At 36.4% G+C, this 23,102-nt stretch overlaps 1 protein-coding gene across 2 annotated transcripts in view; it reads right to left on the bottom strand.

The window, feature by feature from the left end:
• The window catches only part of Cbl (E3 ubiquitin-protein ligase CBL), a 104,251-nt gene that overhangs the window by 5,366 nt on the left and 75,783 nt on the right, over positions 1–23,102 (bottom strand). Inside the window, exons 2-10 of one of the 2 annotated variants that reach the window (XM_073077793.1) lie at positions 9,937–10,083; positions 8,538–8,681; positions 7,744–7,869; positions 7,122–7,237; positions 6,428–6,534; positions 5,448–5,560; positions 4,184–4,266; positions 3,549–3,640; positions 1,563–2,210 (exon numbers count right to left, since the gene is read on the bottom strand). In XM_073077793.1, coding sequence (XP_072933894.1) covers positions 2,181–2,210; positions 3,549–3,640; positions 4,184–4,266; positions 5,448–5,560; positions 6,428–6,534; positions 7,122–7,237; positions 7,744–7,869; positions 8,538–8,681; positions 9,937–10,083 — 958 coding nt within the window. In that variant the 3' untranslated portion in view covers positions 1,563–2,180. Of the gene's footprint in view, positions 1–1,562; positions 2,211–3,548; positions 3,641–4,183; positions 4,267–5,447; positions 5,561–6,427; positions 6,535–7,121; positions 7,238–7,743; positions 7,870–8,537; positions 8,682–9,936; positions 10,084–23,102 lie in introns of those variants that run through there. The other variant, XM_073077794.1, reaches the window with a different exon arrangement.

The raw sequence follows: 23,102 nt of genomic DNA, 5'->3' as shown, positions 1-23,102 counted from the left end.
AATATTTAAAGAAAATCCTGTTAAATTTTCAAGAATTTTTCTATATAGTAGCCGTCACTATACCAAACTGACAGGCAGTCATAACATAATAAATAAATTAATTAAATGACGTTTAATTAGATTAATCTTCTGGGTCTGAGTGTTTGTGTATGTGGGTAGCATCCATGACGATAATCACGTGGGGCTATGAGGATAGAAAGCCAGTTTTTTTTTATTAAATATGTACGCATCTTTTAATTTCGGTTAAAGTAAGGCGAGCATGAATGAATATCGAATGCTTATCGTAATTCCTGCATTATAGAAATAGTTTTTCGTGGTAGTGGCACATACATATGTTACAAATTTATTTTAGATATCGTAGAAGTAAAAAACAAGAATGCAGCTGCTGGTAAGTAGCCAATGATGGTACCACTAGATGGCAAGTAGGACATCTACAATCAATCCCAGATAAGATTGAATCCTACCTGAGATCGGCAACATTTGTATTGACACCCCTGAGAACTAAGTTTAAGCGTCTCGGATAAGTATATCTGCAATACCTTCAAACCAGAACACAGCAGCGCTTAACCAGCCAGAAATAGGTGTGGCGGTGATGCCGCTGGAATCAAACAAAAGGTTCTACCACCTTTAAATAACATATACGCATAAAATAGCGGACAAATAAGATTACTCATGATGGAAACGAAACGATAGCGTTATCATAAAGCATTCGATAACCATTCATGCTCAACCAACTTAAGACTTTTTATTTTAAAGTTTAAATATTTCATTCTTGTAAGATCTTAACAATTAAATCATGTTTGTTACAACCTTTAAATTATAAATTAAATTAATACTTAGTTACGGTCGTTTTGTAGGTCGATGTCAAAATATTATATTAATAAATAAATAATATAATTTCAAATTAAAAAAGGCACCTAATTAAATAAGATGTATACATAAGTAAAAAAAAACATATTCAAAAATTATGATATATTTTGGGTAAAATATAAATACCCATTTGGATAAAAAATATTTTAAATTAAAAAAAAAACAAATTACTTGTTTGGGTCAAACTTCATGCAATTGGCCCAAAGGTTGACCAAAAATGATGTATAAACATAACACATTCAAAACAAAACAAAAGCTGTTTTTAAATAGAATCATACTTTAATATCGCACTACAAAGCGACCATAATTACGAACGAACACTAAAACAACGGAATGGAATTAACACAACGAGTCCCAAACGTCACCGACGCACTGCAACGTTACAACATCACGTATCATCACACATCATCACGTATCATTACTTATCATCACGGATTATTACGCGCCATCACGGATTATTACGCGTCATCACGTATTATTACACATCATCACGCTTTATTACGCATCATCACGTATCATTATGCCTCATTACGTATTATAAAACGTAGTGAAGTGCAATTATCGTTATCACGTTTTTCAACGTACCATTATAACGTCAACGTTACATAGCACAGTGCAACATGTTGCAAAGTTGCAAAATATTCTGCAATATTGTGGAAAACAAGGGCTTAATTTTTTTTAAGTACGATCCGAGTAACTGTTTTAGTTAACTGTGTTTAACTAACATTCTGAATATACACAAAAAACTTTCTTCTGCACGAAAACGCATAAAAATACCACAAGTGTGCTATCGAATTGAATGTCAAATATTTATTATTTTTTACCAATCGATCCACTAATACGATATGATACAATAACGTAAAATAATATGGAATTAGGAAATATCAGAGATTTCAAATAAGGACTTCGTGCGTAAAGAGTAAGTGGATGTGATTTGTTTTATATTGATTCATTATATAAAATATCAGACAACATTATGAAAATATATAAAAAATCAACCATCAGCAAGCAACATAAGAAAAAATTGCAGTACATTTTGCAACGTCAAGGCATACGTCACTAAAGCATAACATATCTTTTTTTTTCTTAAATAACACCATGTACAATGTTATATATAATGTTGTTTAATATTATTAACATTGCTCACTATCACGCATTAACAATAATAACGTTAATTCATGATAGTGATATTTTTTATCAACATTATATTTCCAAAATAATATAACATTGTACAACGTTATGTAACGTTATAACGTTATAAATAACGTTGCCAATTATAACGTAACGTGTAACGTGTTGCTATACAAGCACTAAGCATGCGGTGATTTTCTCTCGCGTCTCTGCAAAATAAACATTACAAAATTGAATAATGGTTCACATGCGGTCAGTTGGAACTTATCTGCTTTCGATACTACGTTTTTTTAAATATCTTGGAATAAAGTTTGAGATCCTTAGTTGTAAGCAGATAAGCTTCAACTGAACATGAAAATGTAACAAAATAAATAAGGCTGTGCACGCACGGACGATTACATGACCGGTAATAAAAAAAACGCGCCACAATCTATCACTACATTATAAAAGGTTAAATTGCCTCAGCGGTTATTTAAATGTCGGTGATTTTAACAAATAAATAATTAGTATTTTTTAAATGGAATTCGCTAAAAAAATCTACAAAATCACTATTGTTTGAATATTTTCTCAATTTGAATATCAAAAATTTTAAAAAGGAAATCAATATCAAACCTCGAAATGTTAACTTTAATGCGAAAAATCAAAAATGAGCTAACCCCTTATCGTGCAGAAGGGCGAAAATTACGATCAGAATTTTGATTCGTATGTAAAATAAAGCTTTTAAAAACTTTTTAATTAATATTTTTTGAAAACATTTCGACCGCCCGTGTGTGCATAGCCTTATAGATGACACATACAAATGACGTTAAAGCGTTTCATATAAAAAAACAAACATAAGTCCCAAAAAATGGCATCCCAAACAAAAGCATGCCAAAACGATCAAAAATGCAACCATGCGTGACACGATACAAGACAAGAACAGAACAACACAATAACTATACAATACCTAATACCTGAATAACTTTTATGTAGTTTTAATAAACATTTTATTTTGATGTAATTAAAATCATTCCTTCTTATTAAATTACATTTTACCTACAACTAATACATATTAAGCAACTAATAAATATATCTTTTAATTCGTACCTCTTATATTTGAGTCTCAAAAAATTTAGTTAGCAATTTTTTTAGTTTTTAGGACTTTTTTCTACTGAATCACTACTTAGCTAATTTTTCGTTTTTTTTTTCCACTTAAAACGTACTACTGTTAAGTCACGCATATAATTATGTGAGAATTTCGAGTATGTGTTGGCCTGTGTACAATGGTACACATGTGCGTACCTAGGGGCATTTTTGTTAGTATTGTCTGTGAATTTGTTTTAAGACATTTTCCCCACTTCTAGCATATTTTACATATGCACATGTGTGAACTTAAGAATAGGTACTGTACTGTGTACTATGGTACACGTGTACGTACAGAGCGGGGTTTACCTTCGCGTCATTTCACTTTCGTAACCAAATCACCTAGCCACGCATATATGCGAGAACTTAGAGTGGGTCCTGGCCTGTGTACTATGGTACACGTGTACGTACAGAGCGGGGTTTACCTCAGCATCGTCGATATCGTCCGTCAGTCCGTTGAAGGTGGTATTTCTCGATGACCAGCCGTTAGCGCCGCTTGTTATCGTTACGTCTGAACCTGGAAATATAAAATGGAGTTACCGGTTTGTGAACTCACGTATGTGTTAATAATCTCCTATCAATAGTTTATTCTGAATATGCTTCTTTACATTATACCATGTGACGAAAATACCATTGGAAATTACTTGTCAGGACCCAATTTTGGGTTATGTCTGAACCTAAAATATATAAAATAAAATTATCTGTATGTGAACTCATGTACATAAATATGGTATAACCTACTGTCAATAGTTTATTGTGAAAATATATTTGTGTATAAAATTTTATTTGAGGAAAAATGCTGTAGGGAACTACTTTTCAACATAAATTAACAACATAAATTTACATTTCTTCAAAGTTACTTATCGTATAAACTTCGAAAAAAAAATATGTACTTTTTGTTACTATATTTGCCACTACGCAAACAATATGGATGTATTAAGAACAGTAAGCATATTTCAAAATCATACACCTATTTGGTAATTTTGCTAAATGTACGTATGTAGATATGAATCTATGTATGTTCTCATACATTTGTGTATGAAAGTATGTATGAACTCACTTGAGCCATTACAACCGGACGAGCCAGACGAGCCCGAAGAGTTCGACGATACCGCCTTCACTGCAGTCTTTGTGTTTGCCATTCTGTAACATTATTGTATTAATTAAGAGAATATTTGAATTTCAATTTAATTGTGAGCATCAATATGCTATTTAACGCTTTGCGCAGGATTTCAAATTAGAAAGTGTCGAGAAAAATCTCTATAGCACAATATTTACCAAATTAATAATAATGTTAATAAACAATAATTAATGAAGGTGGTAGAACCCTTTGTGGTTCGACTCCGGCGGCACCACCGTCACACCTATTTCTGCCTAATAACAGCAGTGTTAGACGCTGCTGTGTTCCGGTTTGAAGGGTGTGGTAAGGGAGACAGATTTTTCTGAGGCGTTCCAGCTTAGTCCGCAGGGGTAGCGGCGCATCTGTGGCCGACCTCAGGTAGAAATATCTAATCCTATCTGGGGTTGATTACAGATGTCCATGTGCGGCAGTAGCCACTTACCATCAGGTGGACTGCATGCTCGTCTGCTACTCTTGTATTACTTATTAATTATTATTAAAAAAAAAACAAATTTAATGAAGCCAGGAAAAAGGTCGTATTATGAGACAGTATTTTGTATTTTTTTTTGCTTGTTATTTGATTTTCGTTTCATATTTTTTTACGTTCATCAGTATAAAAATGTGCGACTGAAATTTTATTCTTAATGCGGTATACTTCACACGAAAACGACAGCATAAAGTCAATAAACATTAATTTTTACACCTTTTTCTTTGCACATAATCTATCTGGCATATTTAGTATCAGATAGACTGTATCTCCTATTATTTTCCTAATATAATCACAAGTCATAAAGTATTCTATTATCTCAGACTATTTGGCCATATTTTATACATTTTTTTTGATGTGAAACATCTATAGCCGCACGTAAAACTGATTTCTGGCGTGGCGCTATACGATGGTATATATATACAGTCTATATGCAGTAGTGTGTACGGTGTGGCGACGCGTCGCCATGCGCAATCGAATTCAATAAATAGTCATCGTTATCTGGAAAAAAATCGTAGTATTTTATTTTATCATTATGACATATTTAGTTCCTATCATAATATGTTCTTTTCTGCATATTACTTTTACAAAATAATGTCGATGTTTCACATCTGCCAGGCGTCCCGTGACGGCTCACATTTTTTTTATTTTTATTTTATACTAACTTGACACATTTGGTCATACATTTTATACGAATTGGTTACAATTCATACTAACTTGACATCAGATGTGGTGTTCGGCGGTCGCGGCGGTACAAACGCATCGACCACCACCTGTTCAGTGCCCTTTATTTCCGCGCGGCAGAAAGGACACCCTTGCCCTTCGGAGTCCTGGAAAAAAGGAACACATTCTTTAAACACTTAAAATTTTGCTGAGAAGAAATTACGCGTCAAAAAATATTATTGCTTTAGACCAATCAAAACTAGTTTTTGAACCAAATGAATCAAAAGTGTAAAATAAATGAGTTTGTATTTGGCCGAAACCAACCGAAACTGCGGCCTAAATTATTTGTATTTGGCCGAAACCAACCGAAACTGCGGCCTAGATTATTTGTATTTGGCCGAAACCAACCGAAACTGCGGCCTAGATTATTTGTATTTGGCCGAAACCAACCGAAACTGCGGCCTAGATTATTTGTATTTGGCCGAAACCAACCGAAACTGCGGCCCAAATTATTTATATTTGGCCGAAACCAACCGAAACCGTGACCTAAATTATTTGTATTTGGCCGAAATAAACCGAAACAGCGACCTAAGTTAGTCTTCAAGCGAAACAGCAATGGCAGTGCTACAGTTTAGTCCAAAACTGGCAGAGACCAAACTAACCTAGTTATTTTAAAGTTTTAAACAAACCAAAACTACGTTTGGTTGTAACTGACATAAACCAACCGAACTAGATAATACTCCAAGTTCTAATGCAACTGGCCAAAACTAGTTTCAAAACCGGTTTAAACCAACCGAAACTAGTATACACTCAGAAATGATAGGCAAAACTTTAGATAGATTGAATATTAATAACTAGTGTGAGTTATTAATATAATTATTCAATATATCCAACATTTTGCCTATCATGTCGACATTTGACAAAACTTCAACAGACATTGTTAAATTTAGATCTTTGGTAGGTAACGATGGATAGATCGATTATTAATAACGAGCGTAAGTTAGAACATAAGAAGGAAACATTAAAATACTCACAATCTGCCACGCGGTAAGACAAGGTGTACACAAGAGATGCCCACACGGCTCTATCCTAATGTCCTTGTCGTTTTCAGCGCATATCTTGCATAGCTGGAACGTACTCCCTGTAACACGGAAATTTATGTGTTACAAGTATGGAATTTTGTGTGTTACTACAAATTTGAATTGTAAGTGTTACGACAAATATGGAATTTTATGTGTTACGACAAATATGGAATTGTATGTGTTACAATAAGTATAGATTTTAATGTGTTACAAACAAGTATAAAATATTATTTGTCACAATAAGTGTGGAACTTTATTTGTTACAACAAATATAGAATTTTATCTATTACAACAAATATGGGATTTTATGTATTACTATAAATGTGGAATTTTATGTGTTACAACAAATATAGAATTTTATGTGTTACAAATACTGTTAAAATACTACCAGATAAAAAATTTGGCCACCTAATTGATCGATCATCAGGAATATTTGAAAATGATGATTTTTCTTTTACTTTTTTACGTACTTTCATGTAACATAATATTACATAACATTATTTTGTTACCAATAAATGAGAAAAAATATAATATGACGACTAAAAATAATGTATAAAAATAGAATATATTTTAATACACATCTATCCTCAATATGTTTTCCTTCAGTATATTTGCAGTAAATTAGTTATTTAGTAAGTTAACTAACCCATTTCACAGTACAACTCGTATTGCTCCTGCGTGACTGTGATGTGATCCTCCGCGGGCGATATTATAGCGCTGCTGAGGTCCGGGTTCACATCCCGCCCGTCCGGATATAGGTAGCTGGAAAAACATAATATATCATTTAGTATGTTACTGGCACGGTTATAAATATAAAAAAAAATAAAGTATTTTTTATTTAAATATCTTTCTTCTCTTTCATGTGATGAAATATGTCTTTACTAAAAGTCCATGAAAAATCCTCTCAAGCATCGTCCAATCATTGAATCTCGCTGTCTTGAAAAGTTTAACTACAAAAAAATGTATTCAATTTTTTTTTAAAACAATATTTTTAGTTTTTCGTATTCTTCTTCGAACACCCTTTTATTTAATGGGTGTATAAAAAATAAATAATTAAACCAATATACTAGAAGGCCAAGCATATTCGATTTACAATGACGTCACTGAACTATTCCTACATTTTCATCCAAGCCAAATTAAAACTACATAATTACAGCTCAATCGCATGGTATTGACCGATTCAAAATTAGTCTCCAAGATTTCACTCCCAAATACACACGAACTAAAAACGAAAAATAAACAAAACCTTGTAACAAACATATACTCACAATCCCTCTCTGTATCCGTCTAGCAAGGCCTGCACCAAACTCTTATTCTGCGGTATCGTCTGTAGAATTTCACCGTCCACCGTCACATAGCCTATCGCCCATTGTCCTAACCGCGTACATGACAATCTGAAATCATATTAATAAAAAAATATTACAAGTAGAATATTTGTTAAAAAATAGTGGTCTCGACCTGGGTTCGACTGAAAGGGGGATCCGCGGTTCAGGGCGGCAAGAGTGGGCGCTCGAACTGTCCAGGAAGCGACCCCGTAAAGGACGGCGGTGTGGTCGCATACCGTCGTAAACATCATGGTGCGGCAGGAGTTAATGCTCCCCCCTCCCGCCAGGGCATAGCTCGATTGAGGAATCGCGCTTGGAGGACTCCGTTTGTGTTCCGTCGGAGATCTCCGAGTTCTCTAACAAGCGTTGACGACGGCCACCGGGGGGGTTTAGTGCGGTAAAAAAAACATATAACCCGGCGAAGCTGCGAAGCGGTCAGGTACCTTTTGAACGTTTCCCCCTCGTAAACAAAACAAAAGATCTCGAGGACCGGAGAGTTATCGTTAGTATGAGAGTTCTGGGTTGGATCCCAGTTCGATTCGATCAGCTGAAGTACGGACAATGTCGATTTCTTTTCTAGGTCTGGGTATTTGTGTATTTGCCGTAGACATGCTTTAAAAAATGTGACTGCAATTTCTATCGCTATATTTTGGGGCTACAAAATAGATTCTCAAAAGACGTTGCATATTTTTAACTTTGTAAACTTCTGATCTAATCTGATCTAAATGGGTACTCACCTGAACACATAACTGCCAGCCTTATGGATGTATTTCTGTAAGCGCGCCTTCACTTCATCGTACGTGAGAAACGCCACGTAGCCGGGGTGGGTCACGGCGAGCAGTTGCCAGTTCCTCAACAGCGTACTCCACGGCTGGAATAACCTGGAATTGTACAGGAAACTATGGAAGAAACTGGAATTTTCGAAGATTTTCGAATCTATATTAGTTGTAATAATACCTATAGCATGCGGTTAAGTTAGGTTAGGTTAGGTTCTTTTTCAATAATGCAGGAATTGTATTTGGTGGTAAATAATCTGCCGCTCAAGGAAATTTTCAATTAATCTTATAGGAATCTTACTTGAGTTCGTCAAGTAACGCGTTGTAACTTACAACAAAATGTTTAAAAAAAACCATTTGAAACGCTTGAGTCTTTCCTAATATCGGTTCAAACACACACACAAGACACAGACAAGAAACACATAAAAATATCATAAATGTACAAATAATATGGAAAATGTGTCAATTTTTTCAAAGCACAAACTAAATTTCTATAGATATTTCTCCACAAGACATCTTTCATAATTGCCTACTAATCGTACATCATACATAGATTACTCATCCAAGATGCACCGTGGAAAGGTGTTACGCACTACCGGAGATTACGTAGCTAATTTTACTTTCACATCAATCATTGGAATTACAACATGTTACACCCAAGTATCTTGCAACAATGTTGCAGTAACATAGGTTATTCATTAGTGACTGTAACCACTTAATAGTGGTATAGTCCGCGTAAAACTGCTAGTCCGCTCAGAATATAGAAATGAATCGCGGCGCCATTGCAAATTTTATGACTACAACTGCTCGCAACAACTTCAGAGAGGACTACCAATTTGGCGCAGAGTATACAATCCTCTTTGATTTGATTTTGGTGGTACGTGCAGCCAATTTTTTGTCTTACAACAGCAGTTTTAAGCACACCTCTGTTCTGCTTTAAAAGGGTATGATAAGGGGGAGGTGTTTCAACTTAATCCTCAGATAGCAACATCAATGCTTCTGTGGCTGACCTCAGGTAGGATTCCAATCCAATTTGGGATCGTATACATGATATCAATAGGCAGCAGCGACCTCTTATCATCAGGTGGATTGCATGTTCGTTTACTACATCTATTTTATATAAAAAAATGTATGTTTGTCGTAAAATCAAAAATACCTCTGTCATTAACAAAAAAGGTCGAAGTTTTAAACAAATTTGATTTATAAATCTCATCATTTTACAGGATGATATCGGGCATTTTTAAAACTATTTGGCTAGCTTACTAGACGATTCGAACTGATCTTCATTATATATGGAACTCCTGCATAAAACGTCAAATAAATGTTTTAAATAAGATAATGGCATGAAGTATGAACATACCTTGTGAACACATCAAATTCGAAATTAGATATGAAGTCGTTGCAGGTCAGATCTATCGTGGTCTTCAACGCCATGGTCTCCAGGCCAGAGGATATCGGGTGCACGTTGTTCAACTCCTCGCGGAAATGCTTCCAGGGGACCAGGGTGCTGGAACAAAAGTCATGGTTAATTAAGTTTGAAGGTTGAAGTCTTTGTGGCTCGACTCCGGCGGCACCACCGCCACACCTATTTCTGCCTAATAACAGCAGTGTTAAGCGCTGCTGTGTTCTGGTTTGAAGGGAGACATAGTTTTCCGAGGCATTCCAGCTTAGTCCTCAAGGGATAGCGGCGCATCTGTGGGATATCAGGTAGGAAGCTAATCTTATATGTTGTAGATGTCCATGGGCGGCAGTATCCACTTACCATAAAGTGGACTGAAAGCTCGTCTACTATCCCTATATTATTAAAAAAATTAGCGCCAGGTCACATTAGATTCCTACCTACCTACCTACAGTCGGCTACAGAATCACCGCTACCCCTGAGGACTAAACTGAATTGCCTCGGACATGTTTGTCTCCCTCTTACCACACGAAAAATTAATAGAAATATTTCTAAGAAAAATCTAATAACGTTGCAAAGTCCCAAAGGTCTATACAATACTGGCAATACACTTGAAAACTTTCCTAACATTGTTCGCAATACGTACTTTAATTACCCGAGCCCTATGGGAAATTAAATCGAGAAACAATTCCCCACAACAACAACAACGACAAACAATCAGGAGTCCTTCGGTGTTAATGCTAATTGATAGCGCTGTGTGTGGGTTTCAGGCTTGATGCAGACATGCGATTTCTCGATTATAACGCTAATTTTCGAATTTGTTCGACGAACACGGATGTCTGTAGAACATATGGTTTTGTGTTGCTAATTCTTAATTGATATGTACTTTAATGACCGACTCCTATGGGAAATTAAATGGAAAAACAATTCCCCACAACAATGGGGACACGACAAACAATCTAGGAGTCCTTCGGTGTTAATGTAGCCGCGTGTGTAGGTGTCAGGCTCGCTACAAACGTGCGATTTTTTAAAATTTAATAGCACATTTTTGAATTTGTAAAGTATACAAGTATGTTTATAGAACAATTGTTATTATATATTTTTTTTATTTACTGACGATTATATAATTTGACGTCTTGAAGATGTTTCTAACTATAGTCTGATTCATAATTAGGTGTCCAAAATGTAAACAAAGAAATGTCACTGTCAAAATTAACAAGAAATTTACATTTTAAACACCTAATTATGAATCAGACTATAGACCATTTTATTCCCTACTTTAAACTTCCCCTTTCACTTATCAAATATATACTCATATCTACACCCACGATTCATGGCCAGCGCTGATTTTTTTTAATAGAAACAAGGTATGTAGATTATGTTCCTACTCAAGTCAATATAATATGATTCATTATACAATTACCTTTACCTACTAACTATTGTACAATATAATTACACATAGCAGTAGAAACCATATCAGATTTAATTCCCTTATTAGATAGACATCATTAGGCATCACTTAGCACATTGTTTTTTTTTTTTTTTTTTTTTTTTATAATATAAGAGTAGCAGACGGGCATGCAGTCCACCTGATGGTAAGTGGCTACTGCCGCCCATGGACATCTGTAATGAACCCAGATAGGATTAGATATTCCTACCTGAGGTCGGCCACAGATGCGCCGCTACCCCTGAGGACTAAGCTGGAACGCCTCGGAAAAGTCTGTCTCCCTTACCACACCCTTCAAACCGGAACACAGCAGTGCCTAACACTGCTGTTATTAGGTAGAAATAGGTGTGGCGGTGGTGCCGCCGGAGTCGAACCACAAAGGGTTCTACCACCTTCAAAATTATGTTATATTGTTTATCGATTAATGAGCCACAAACGGAAACTGATTTCCTTTTGATTTGCATCTGGATGCTAATAGACCAATCGGCACATAATGAATCGATACGTTGTTTAGATTAGTGTATTAACTACTGTTAGACTAGCGATAGGCACGCGGATTGATCTATTGCTAACTGTAAACAAATTTAAAGTATAAATACGATTTTTAGGGTCCCGTACCCAAGGGGTAAAAACGGAACCCTATTACGAAGACTTCGCTGTCTGTCCGTCTGTCACAGGGTTCTATCTCTGAAACCGTAAAAGACAGACATTTGAATTTTTTACGGAGTATGCATAACGGTGGCCGCTATAAGAACAAATACTAAAAATAAAATAAAGTTGTATATTAAAGGGTAACAAACATACCATACAACAAACCGGTATTTTTCGGCAATTTTGTTTATTACTATAGCTGCTATTATAATAAATACAAATAGGAACAATAAAACATATTGTAATATGGTTATTTTATAAAAATAAGTAAAATATAACGGACATTTGGTGGTACGGAAGCCTGCACCTGCGAGTTCGACTCATACTTGGCAATTTTTTACACTCACAGTCCTACATTAGAATTCCCTGTGTGGTGGATGCCATGGCCGCACACAAAGACGAATAGAGAAAAAAACCCAGACCCAGAAGAGATTTCCAAAATACATTCAGATGTCTGTCTGACCGGAGATCAAACCCGGAACCCTTTGCTCGTAAGACCGGTATGTACTGCTCCAACAAGCAGGTTGGGGGGGGGGGGTAGTGCGGTACAAATCCCACATAAACCCGTGCCGCTCCCACGGCATGACGGCATAGGGTACCTTTTGAAGGTTTCCTCTTCGTGAACAAAAAAAAAGGTTGTAAGTAGGTACTGATATTTTTATATGGTAGCAGACGCTCATGCAGTCCACCTGATTTTAAGTGGCCACTGCCGCGCGTGGACGTCTCTAATCAACTCCAGATAAGATTAGATGTACCAAAGGTTGGTACAGATGAGTTGCTGCCCATGAGGACTAAATTAGAACGTCTCTTCCTAACGACACACTTCAAACCAGAGCACAGCAGCGCGTAACAATGCTGTTATGTAGTTAGGTAGAAATAGGCGATGGTGCCTCAGATGTCGAACCAACAAAGGGTTCTACTACCTTCAAAAATCCATTACCTACAATAAAGTGCTGTATAACAACCATTTAAGAAAACGATTTAGAACGAGATTTTTCTTTGGTGTTATAGCGATCGATAATTATATCTAACACACATATAAATTTTAAAACTGGCAAGAGATTCAACTTCCAGTGTTTTAAGTGCTAAATTAAATTTATAATGACAACACTGATCTCTATTTATTATTATTTACTTTATTACTGCTCTTTCACTACTAGGTATTTCTTATATCCACGTTAACAGAATTTTCCCAGCTTCTAAACTGGGTACGGACTACGGAACAAAATACGATTTGTGAAAGTGGGTCGCGTAAAAGTTTCCAATTTGAGCAAAATCACTGGATAGCTGTGAATTATTCTTGTGGAACTTCGTATTTGCGATCTCAGGGGGTAAATTTATGGGTACATTGAGTACATACCTATACAATACAAATCAAATCATCTATTGTTTATATAAGTTAGGAATAGCAAAGGACCGTGCAGTCCATCTGATGGTAAATGGTAAGATTATTTTATATGCACGACCTTTTGTCGGGTACAATAGATTGTCCTGACATACTGTCAAGTATTTCGTTCCGAGTGCCACCCTACCGCACACGGCACACGGCCCTTCTTGACGTTTGTCAGGCAAAGACAAGGTATGCTGCAAACTCTGCTCTTCGTTACACTATAACGTTAACTAGATACACTCCTTCTTTTGTATACTATTAAAAAAATGCATATACACAATCTACACACACACGCACACTCACTCACACACATACACCCACACGCACACACACACACGCACACTTACACACACACACACACACACACACACACCCATATGCACGAACGTACGCATAAACGCACACCGTCAATTGTCTACCTATATCTACTAATTGTGTAATCCTGTTTTGGCTTAATTTAAAACATACTGTATACAGAAAATATGATATCTATCGCTGTTGGATTACCTAATAAATAAATAAATAAATAACAAACGATAAGGCAGGCGGGCTACCTGATGGAATACAGTCACCATCGCCTTGGACATTGTAAGACCTGAAGAGTCGCCAATGCATCGGCTCTGAAGAACTCTTTTCTCAAAGAGCCCCATCTTATAGAGCTCAGGGAATATTTTGGGAGGAAGTCCATTCCATAATTTGCACGTATGAATGAATGACCGTGCAAATCGAATTGTGGAAGATCGCGAAAGTTTCTATATAGAGTATAAACGTAAAGGTGTTGTAGGGTGGTAAAACTAGTGTAGTTGGACTGGGGAGGTACCACCGCCACACCTATTTCTAGCGTAAATCAGTTCTGCGTTTCGTTGGAATGGTGTGGATGCTGATACATGAGACGACCATCTTAGTCTTTTTTTTTTTTATAATATAAGAGTAGCAGACGAGCATGCAGTCCACCTGATGGTAAGTGGCTACTGCCGCCCATGGACATCTATAATCAACCCCAGATAGGATTAGATATTCCTACCTGAGGTCGGCCACAGATACGCCGCTACCCCTGAGGACTAAGCTGGAACGCCTCGGAAAAGTCTGTCTCCCTTACCACACGCTTCAAACCGGAACACAGCAGCGCTTAACACTGCTGTTAGTAGGCAGAAATAGGTGTGGCGGTGGTGCCGCCGGAGTCGAACCACAAAGGGTTCTACCACCTTCAAGTCTTCAGGAATAGCAACACATCTCTCATCAGCTTCAGATAGAACCACTGATAGATATCGAGCTGGTTACAGATGTTCATTTTTTTTATAAAATAGGAGTAGCAGACGAGCGTGCAGTTCACCTGATGGTATGTGGCTAATACCGACCTTGAGCATTTGTAAGCATCCTCAGGTGTGACTAGATTTCTACCTGATGTCTTTCCGCTGGAAAGATGAAGCAGTAAGGGGGGCCACGACTCACCTCGGGCCGATGAGCCACCGGAATAAGTAAGTAAGTAAGTAAGTCTACCAGAGGTCGACCATAGATGCGCCGCTACCCCTGAAGACTAAGCTGGAACGCGCTTGATACTGATGTTTTAGGTCATGTGCGGCAGTGACTACTTATCAGAAGAACTGCATTATTTGCTATTTAAACTTTACAAAAAGTCTCGTTAAACCACCACCCCAATATGAGCATCCATTACGATTGCAGTATCAAAACTCAAAGCTTAACAGCCAAGTTCGCAAAGCCACCATTTGTATGAATCTCAGTCACAATGAAAGAGTAGTCATCCAGAATATTTTAGCATTAAACATCGTATAGTTAGGGTCATGTTTAAAACATGCTGAGTTTAGAGTTCCCTAGTAAAATTTGTAAACCCTAATAAATTCTTGGAAAAATATATTTTTTTATTAAAAATGCTTTAAAATAAGTTTTTACGTGATTGTGGGAGAGTTTTTAAAGTGTATGTATGAAAGAAAGTATATACCTATGTATCATTACTTTATTTTAACGTAATGGGTATGGTATATGGCAGGTACAAGGGATTTGAACATATGAGATGTCGTTGGATTTGTTTAAATTGTTTTAGTGACATAGGCTACGGTACTTCTCTTTTCATATTATTATTTATTAAGCAGTGATAGTCTAATGGTTAAGAAACTCGGCCTCTCGATCGAGGGGTCCGAGGTTCAAATCCCAGGCACGCACCAGGCACCTCTGATTTTTCTAACTTATGTGGGTATTAGAAATTAATGATCACTTGCTTATGAAGGTGAAGGAAAACATCGTGAGGAAACCTGCACAAGGGGGAGATTTATAAAAAAATAACTTAACAGTATGTAAAGTCTACCAATACGCACTTGGCCAGCGTGGTGGACTATGGCCTAATCCTTCTCATTCTGAGAGGAAACCACTGCCCAACAGTGATACAATAATCGGTTGATGATGAATAAGCGGTCTGGATTCTTGTTTTTATAATAATCACAAGTTTCACTCATATACCAAAGGTAATGGTGCTAATATCATACTAAATATATTAGAACAATTTTCTTATAAGAAAACCAATAATTACGAGTATATCCAGTACGCAACTCTTAAAGAACTGTAAAATAACGAGCCCGTCTCACACTTGGCAGACACAATTCAACTTGACAATAAAGCGTGACGTCACTTTTCATCAGACAAAGTGCTCTCCATGTGCTTTCAACAGACAGTATTTGTAGCCACCAAATAACTATAAAAATAATTCAAATGGGTGTCTTTTTTGTTCGTTTAAAAATCGTTGCACTTTACCGACTTCGAAAAAGGAAGAGGTATATATACTCGTACTATTTATTGAATAGAAATATTTAAAGGATTTTTTTATTATATTAAATTAGTAAACTAGCATACAACACTAAGTTGCTACTGCCGCTCAAAGAAGTCTGTAATCAATCCCAGATAGGATTAGATTCTTACTGGAGGTTGGCTACAGATGCGTTGTTGCCCTTGAGGATTAAGTTGGAATGGGTGGGTTGGGGAAGGATGGATCTTCCCACACTTCAAACCAGGAAACAGGAGCACTTAATACTGCTGTTAATAGATAAAAAAAATTTTGCGGTGGCACCTCCGGTATCGAATTATAAAGGATTCTGCCACACGAAGTATAACACAGTCGTGTATACATATATATACACACAATATTCTTAAAACTCACAAATATTTTCCGGAAATATACAACAAAACCGACATTACGACACACGATCACGTTTTTCGATATTAAACAGTATGTTTGTTCATCTTCCCCCAATCTCCCACACACGTAGGCAGAATCCTATCAAGGGTGTCCCCAACCCCTTTCCCCAAAATTAAGTTTGGAAAACGTTGTAATTATTTGCTTACGCAAAGGAAATGTGATTAGGAATACTTTTAATGACTTGTTCTACTATGAAACGCGAAACGATAAGCCATAATCACTTATTTATGTTTGGTTTTAATAATTCCGCAGATTTACATAGATTTAGAGATAACAATTAATTTACAAAAAAAACGTTGCATCACTACACCTACAAAAATGTTGCAAAACGCCTATTACTTCTACAAAAATAGGTTTTTGATTATTGAACAATTAATTGTATTAAAAGAAATCCGAATAAAAATAAAGGCAGGGCAGAGTTCAGAGATAGATTTCCGACCTCTCTGGTCATGGTCTGGTCTGGTCTGGTCTCTGGACATCCAAATTATTAACGTATGCATACCTACCTACGGCACGAAGAAGCTAGTGTAGCAGATTTTTTTTTAATATAGGAGTAGCAGACGAGCATGTAGTCCACCTGATGGTAAGTGGCTACTGCCGCCTATGGAAATCTGTAATCAAACCCAGATAGGATTAGATATTCCTACGTGAGGTCGGCCATGTATGCGCCGCTACCCCTGAGGACCAAGCTGGAACGCCTCGGAAAAGTATGTCTCCCTTACCACACCCTTCAAACGGAACATAGCAGCGCCTAACACTGCTGTTAGGTAGAAATAGGTGTGGCGGTGGTACCGCCGGAGTCGAACCACAAAGGGTTCTACCACTTTCAAAATATACAGATACTGTAGATACTGTAAGTATAGTCAGCGGTTTTTTTTTACCGTACCTACCGTTATTCGTCCATGGTGGAGAAAGTTTATTTAACGCGTGAAAAGTAAATCCTTACAAGTATTACATTGGACTTTGTTTAATTGAATTACAATTAAAACTTTGCATAACATTAGGTACCGATTCCAAAGTAGGTACCTATTTATACTGTACTAGCAGTACCCGCGGATTCGTCCGCTTTTTGTTCAATCATAATAAAATATAGCCTATATATAGCCTAGCACTCCTGAATAGTGTAGCTTTCTGATTGTGAAAGAATTTTCATGATCGGTTCAGTATTTTCGAAGATTAGCCCTTACAAACAAACAAACTAAGTTACAAACTTTACCTCTTTATAATATAAGTATAGATTTATATAAACAACGTTTCAATTCTGGAGGTTAAAATACCGCTTCAGAGTTGATATGTATATAGGACCTATCTTGACTTCGTCAGGAACCACTCATATGCATCTCATAACGGCAGTGTTAAGCGCTGCTGTGTTCTGTTTTGCGGGGTGTGGTAAGTAGAGACACTATTACGAGATATTCCAACAGTGCTTCCAACTTAGTACAGTAGCACTACCATGAGTTGGCATAGAAACGCCACTATAGAAATTGTAAATAGAAAACTATTGTCATTTTGCTAGTGAATAACATAACTACTATCGTTACGGTATTTCTTGACAACGTCTGTCAAATTAATGACTCATGGGACCGAATTTGTATGGCAATAGATCATAATGACATTCGCTAGCGATGTGATTTCGATAGGTTTTTTACGTATCGAGTTACGCCACTACGGATTTTAGTTCTACGAGTAACCACCAGAGGCGCTGTACAATTTTTCATATATTTATTTTACGCAGTCGCTAGCGAGTAATACTTTTGTAAACTCATGGTAGTGCTACAGAAGTCGCTATCTACAGTCCCAGCTCCACACTAGGATACCCCGTGTCGTGAGTGCCATGGACACACACAAAGACGAGTACACAAACACCCAGACCCAAAACAGATATCTAAATTAATCATCTTTGTGTGTGTCCATACCACGATACAGGGAAATCCTAATATGGGGCTGTGAGTGTAAATAGCGTTTATTTTTTAATTTATTATAATTAAAAAAATGTCAATAAAAATCTTATTAGGATTCTATTTTATTACTTCGTCCATGTGAATTTTATAAACCTACCTCATACTTACACGTGTACAGATCTCTTGTATCTGAAATAACATAAGCTTGTACAAGTGGGCTGAGACGGTAGAGAAAATTAAAAAAGTTTCGAACCTTTCGACGTAAATAGACTTACACGCGTTTCAAAGGTTTTCTATACATTTTCTCTTGGAGCTTTCGAGGTTTTATTTAAAAGTAAAATATATCAGTTTTATATTAGGGTTCCCTGCGTATGAAGACACTATGAAAAAACAAAACACTAGTACCCAAAACAAAAGATTTACATTCATAATTTTGACGTTTGGCTAGCCGGGGATCGAAGTATAAACCCTGATAGAACCACCACGCCCTATAATATTTCCTTCATTTTGCCATTTTTTTATCTTATATATAAAATTCTCGTGTCACAATGTTAGTTGCCATACTCCTCCGACATGACTTTACCGATTTTCACCAAATTTTATATGCATATTCAGTAGGTCTGAGAATCGGCTACTATCTATTTTTCATACCCCTAAGTGATAAGGGCTGTTCACCCTTACCATTTTTTATTTATATGGCAACACAAAGTTTGCCGGGTCAGCTTGTTCACTATAATGGCACACCAACCTAATCCTCAAGAGCGGCAAAGCATATAACACCTTTTCGTTATGGGAACCGACCTCAACTTGTTATCCTGAGAGGACACCTGTACCCTTAGTATGAGTTTTTAAGTTTTTACAAAAATGAATGTTTTGGTGTTTGTTTACGTATTTGTGGATTGTATCAGAACTGATTGGAAATCTATGGGAAATACGTAAATAAAATAAAAAAACAGTAATTTTTGTTAAAATGTAAAATCTCCTACTAAGGGTACTGTGCTCAGCAGTGGGATAGCAATGGCTAGATATATCGTTCCATTGGCTATTGTTTAGACGTCCATGGGTAGCAGTGACCACTTACCATAAGGTGGATTTCATGCTCGCTGTCTACTTCAATCCTATTTAAAAATGATAAGAATAAACATAACCTTTAATATAGAAAGTAGAGTTAAATTTAAACATATGTTTTACAACCGCAATTTTGCATATTAATATAGTCTCTACCTCTCTACTTTAGAACTCTACGCCCCTTTATGAGGTACTATAATTTATGCGAAAAATGTAGGCTTGCACGTACGTAATAATGCTCTACATTTTAAAAGGTATAAAAGGTAGGCGTGAGCGTAAAAAATCTCATTATTTTTATAACGTAGTCTAAAAATATTTCTTCAGAAATCAAATATCGTAAAGTATGTTTTATTATTTACGTAATGATCATTTTGAGATTTCAGAACATGTAGACCATTGGTTGTAGAACCCATTGCGGTTGGATTCCGGAGGCAACCACACTTATTCCTACCTAATAACATTTATTTATTTATTATTACATCATATTCACTAACATTACAGGAATGCCTAATTCGTTAGTAAATGTAGTCCAATGTGTTAGTATACATATATTATTAATTACTTATAATATTCATTCATTATCATTATATAAAAGTTTAATCGTTTTAGCATTTGTCAATATTGAGGTATACCTAAGTCAAATATAATATAAGTCAGTACAAGTTAAATCAAATTATTAGTAAATTATTATTGGTAACCCACAGTCCAAATATAATGTCAAATTATCAAATTATGTCAAAGAACTATACCGAGAACATTACCAATTCAGATTAATAAAAATACATTAAAATAAAAAATATTCAAATTAAAATTAAAAGTTAAAATTAAAATTAAAATTGTGGTCAAAGATAAATTATACTATTTAATTCTTATAACAATATATTAATGTCATTTGATTCTATTCAAAATTATTTACCTATTTAATAAACAGATATTTCTATAATTTCCCTGACCACCCTGGTGAACTCGTTTAGTGTACAGCTGAAAAGGTCAATGCGTTGCGCTACGGAATTAAGGATGCACATCAGTGTTAAGCTCTGCTACCGCTTTGAAGGGTGCGTTAAGGGGAACCATAGTTTTCCGAGGCGTTCCAACTTAGTTTTCAAGGGTAAACAACGCATATGTTGTCAACCTCAGGCAAGAATCTAATCTTATATAGGATTGATTGCAGATGTCCTTGGGTGGCAGCAGACACTTATAAAATTTTTGCTGTATTATTTAGCAGACATGTAAAGAATAAAGTATGTTATTAGAGTTGATTGTGTGTGTAATGTTATTATGATGGCTAGGTATGCTTCATGTCCCAGAGCTTGCCCTACACACACACACACACACACACACACACACACACACACACACACACACACACACACACTTTACGGCCAAATACGACCTAAGTAATATTAATCAAAAGAAACATGCAGTGGAAAAAGGATGGCAATAAAGGTTCCTATAGATAAATGATTCTAACACTAAGTAGGTATATACCTAGTAGTAATAATTAATTAATCAGCCTTTGAGGCAAGCATTTATCTTAGGAATCATCAGTCACTCAGCACCTCCCACAAAAATCAATCAAATCAAATGAATGATCAACGTTTCAACCTTTTCCTTCAGGGTGTTCTGTCATATATCAGCATTGAATCAGCAAAAGTAATCTCAGTAATTACTTTTATACTTTTCTTTTTTTTATGGAGCTCTATTTACTGGTTATCGACAATATTCAAAGTTTGTGGTTACCATGTAACACGAAACTCTGCGCTGACCACAAAAATCTTATTAATCGGATTTAATCAAAACATTATACGGATTCAAACATCATCATCACTCATTAAACTCATCAATATGTATGGGAACTCCCTTCCATTTCATGATATTTTTCTATTTTCACTTTTCTATGTATGTTCTATACTATCATACTTTCCTTCTTCTGGCTCATGGTACATCATACATATTTTTGGCTGTATAGCGTTAATTCACTTCTACGTTTTAGTTTAATCATTTTTCTTCCACTTTAGCTTAAACATTAAAATTAAATCGCTGTAAACAAACAAATAAAGTGCACGATTACTATTCAGCCCATAAACAGTCGTAGCGACACGCAGTCCCATCAATCCGACATAATCACCATATAAAGGCGATCGCTCATCAATATGTGTGGAAACTCCCTCTCGCATTAAGGATTTGGGTTAACGACGTGCAGTGTTTACTTTAAACGGCGTTGTGTACTTCACTTAACCCCCGTTTACCAGTATCGTGCTGTTTGCATATCTAAGTGGTGTTTAGCGATATAGTAAACGGTTGTTGGGTGTCGTTTATGATAGTGGGCGCGTTTACTTGTCTCACATGTGTGTGTGGCGTTTGTTGTCTATTGCACTGATAATGCTGAGGTGTAAGGTAATTTAAGCTTCATCGCCAAGCCATTATTATTCCGTTGTTGGGCACACGTCTCTTCTCTGAATGAGAATAGTTCAGATATTAGTTAGTACGCTAAGTCTGGATTTGCAGACAATCATTTGTAACATATTTTACAAACGTAACTTTTTACATAGAACCGTAAGATAAGAAAGATATGAAAGATCTGACGATATTTTTATTCGCCATTACAGTAATGAAATCTGATAAGCACATACTTTCGAAAAATCAGTAGTGCACGTCTAAAATTCGAACTACGGACCTACCGAGACCGGCTTTCAAACCAATAGTCTATTCTAGTAGAAACCAATACAGTGCGATTAAATAATTAAAATTGTCAGCGTCTTCTTCTATCCGTCCAAAATGTATTAAGCTCTTAATGTATGTATAGATGCCACATTTAGGATTCCGCTATAAAATCAAAAGACCACATTACACGCGTGCAGATTACATACCTACATGAAACATTATAACTATATTCATGAGTTTTACGGACGCCTGAACTCTGTCAACACAATTAATTGTCAACGTGTGATAAAAAATTATGCACCTGGGTATTCTGACCTGGTTTTAGGGTAGAACGCTTCTTGATTCGAGTTCAGAGGCACCACTATAATATACCTATTTCTGCTTAATAACAGCAGCGTTACGCACTGCAGTATTCCGGTTTGAAGGGTGTAGTTAAGAGAGACATGCTTATCCAGTTCCTTATTATCGGAGTTTCAAAATAGTCCTCAGGGGTAGGTAGTAACGCATCCGTAGCCGACCTTTTTTTTTTGTTAACGAGGGGGAAACTTTCAAAAGGTACCCGGTGCCGTGGGTGCGACACAGGGTATTATGTGGGATTCTTACCGCACTAAAACCTGCCCGGTGGCCGTTCTCAGCGTTACTAAGAGGACTCCGGGGTATCCTACAGAACGCAACCGGAGTCCTCTGAACGTGTTGCACCTTCGGGCTCCGCCCAGATGAGGGCTTCAGGGCTCGCCACACCGTCTAGTGTCTACGACGCTATGCGACCACACATACCGCCGACCTTCCCGGGGCCGC

The sequence above is a fragment of the Epargyreus clarus genome, unplaced genomic scaffold (assembly GCF_041222505.1).
Source record: "Epargyreus clarus isolate Ecla_fem2 unplaced genomic scaffold, WU_Ecla_fem_2.2 ptg000011l, whole genome shotgun sequence".
In the NCBI taxonomy this organism is placed as follows: Eukaryota; Metazoa; Arthropoda; class Insecta; order Lepidoptera; family Hesperiidae; genus Epargyreus; species Epargyreus clarus.
The sequence above is the reverse complement of the archived record's forward strand: the minus strand, read 5'-3'. Positions and strand labels throughout refer to the sequence as shown.